Here is a 1741-nt window from a genome sequence, read left to right as displayed (position 1 = left end):
GTATAGTAAATATAAAGTGAGCTTAGCTTATGTAATGGTTGAATATCACATGGGACTTTACTTAAATCTTGAGTGCCACACTCGCCCTCGTCGCTTGCCTTTGACCTCTGCCTACCCTCAACCCTCTGCCCTGTGAATGGTGGCACTCGTTGCTTTTGTTCCCTCCAGTTCAGTCCTCTGCTTGCGAGCAGGCACGCTGCCTGCAACTATGTAGACAATAAACATTGCTGCACTCGTCTCTCTAATCAGTCGTTGTGATGCCCGCGTTGAGCTCAGATCCTACAACGGCACAACCCAGCCTCAGCGTTTCTTTTTAGGGACCTATGCCGGTAATATACCATACCATACCATACCATACCATACCATACAGCTGACTTCAGCGTCCCCTTCCACCTTCAACATAAAGCGTAAGCAGCCAGTCCATTTCATAATAAGCACCACAATAGATGCTCATCTCTCTCTCCCCAACTTTTTTGTCTCCCTTCTGCTCCTCTGCAGCTGCCTCTCCTTTGTTGTCCTCCTTTTCTTTTAGTTCGCCTTCCTTTTTGAATTCGCATTCGTGCATCCGCATTGTTTCCAATGCCGAACGATTTCTTCAATAATACCATGCATTTGCATACTCCTTCCCGCTCTGCAGCACAAGCAACAATCGGCGAGCATACGCTTGCGACAATGTCTATGTACAACCACTCCCAAGGTGCGATCCTCTCTCCAACCCCTCGCGTACTTTCCTTCCCCACCCGCCATTCCATGCTTGACGTGCATTTACATTACCTAGTGCCGTTCATGACACCGTTTCGAATAACGAAAGCAGTGGCCCACCACTCACCCCTCCTGAGCTGAGTCCGTCCACACCTTCCACTTCTCCTCCTCCCTTCGAGCCAGAAGTCCCAGAGATACACCTTTGCAGTCATCCCCAACAACTCAGTTCACTGTACCTCCGATTGTGAGACGTAGTCAGAGCATGTAACGCGCAGGTACAAACACAGCTTTGCCTGCAGCCCAAATCATCTCGTTCAACGCTCCGGATCACAACCCCGGTGCACTGCTCACACTCGCTACACGCCATCGCGATACATCCACCTCCTTGCTCCAGTTAGCCACTCACGTCAATGCCAATACTCACGCTCACACCTTTAGCCAGACAGTCTCACAACTTCTCTCACAAGCGCAACCTCAACCTACACAACACGTACAACCTTACGACCGACAGGCACACGCAATTCAACTTGCAGGGACCGAGCGACGACTAAGTCTTAGTGACTAAGACCACATCAAACAACCCAAGAACGCATTCATTGTCTTCCGTCGCGAATGCTGTTTGAAAAAGAACGAGGCGGAGGCTGCACTACCTGCAGAAGACGACCTGGTCGCACGACATCAGCGTCGAGCTGACCTCTCCAAAACGATCTCATACCAACGGCGTTCGCTGTTTGTAGAGGAACGTAAATACTGGGGCGAACTCGCAAAGCAGAGGAAGAAAGAGCACGAGGAGATGAATACCCATGGTACGTCTATCGGTTGTTGTGATTTGCTAAGGTAGTGATAGTTTTGTTTCTGTTATAATGTGTTAATATTATGTACTGTTCGGCGTTGTTAGTAAAGAATAAAATATTTAAATAAAATATATATTGTATAATAAGCCATTCAGATAAGATATAAGCTGTAAATTAACTTATTTAAGGATTATAAGATAGCAGAAGAAGTATCATGCCATATCAGAAGAGGGGTGCAATATATA

At 47.3% G+C, this 1741-nt stretch overlaps 1 protein-coding gene across 1 annotated transcript; it reads left to right on the top strand.

Moving 5' to 3' along the window:
- Positions 1–1393: 1393 nt before the first annotated feature.
- On the top strand, positions 1394–1543 carry FOMMEDRAFT_95690 (uncharacterized protein; the record flags this gene model as incomplete). The annotated part of the gene is made up of 1 exon (XM_007270905.1): positions 1394–1543. A coding segment is annotated over one exon (150 nt), but the record flags the coding sequence as incomplete, so codon positions are not given.
- Between the last annotated feature and the right edge of the window lie 198 nt (positions 1544–1741).

Source organism: Fomitiporia mediterranea (assembly GCF_000271605.1).
Source record: "Fomitiporia mediterranea MF3/22 unplaced genomic scaffold FOMMEscaffold_15, whole genome shotgun sequence".
NCBI classification, from domain to species: domain Eukaryota; kingdom Fungi; phylum Basidiomycota; class Agaricomycetes; order Hymenochaetales; family Hymenochaetaceae; genus Fomitiporia; species Fomitiporia mediterranea.
This window is presented reverse-complemented; position numbering and strand designations above follow the sequence as displayed.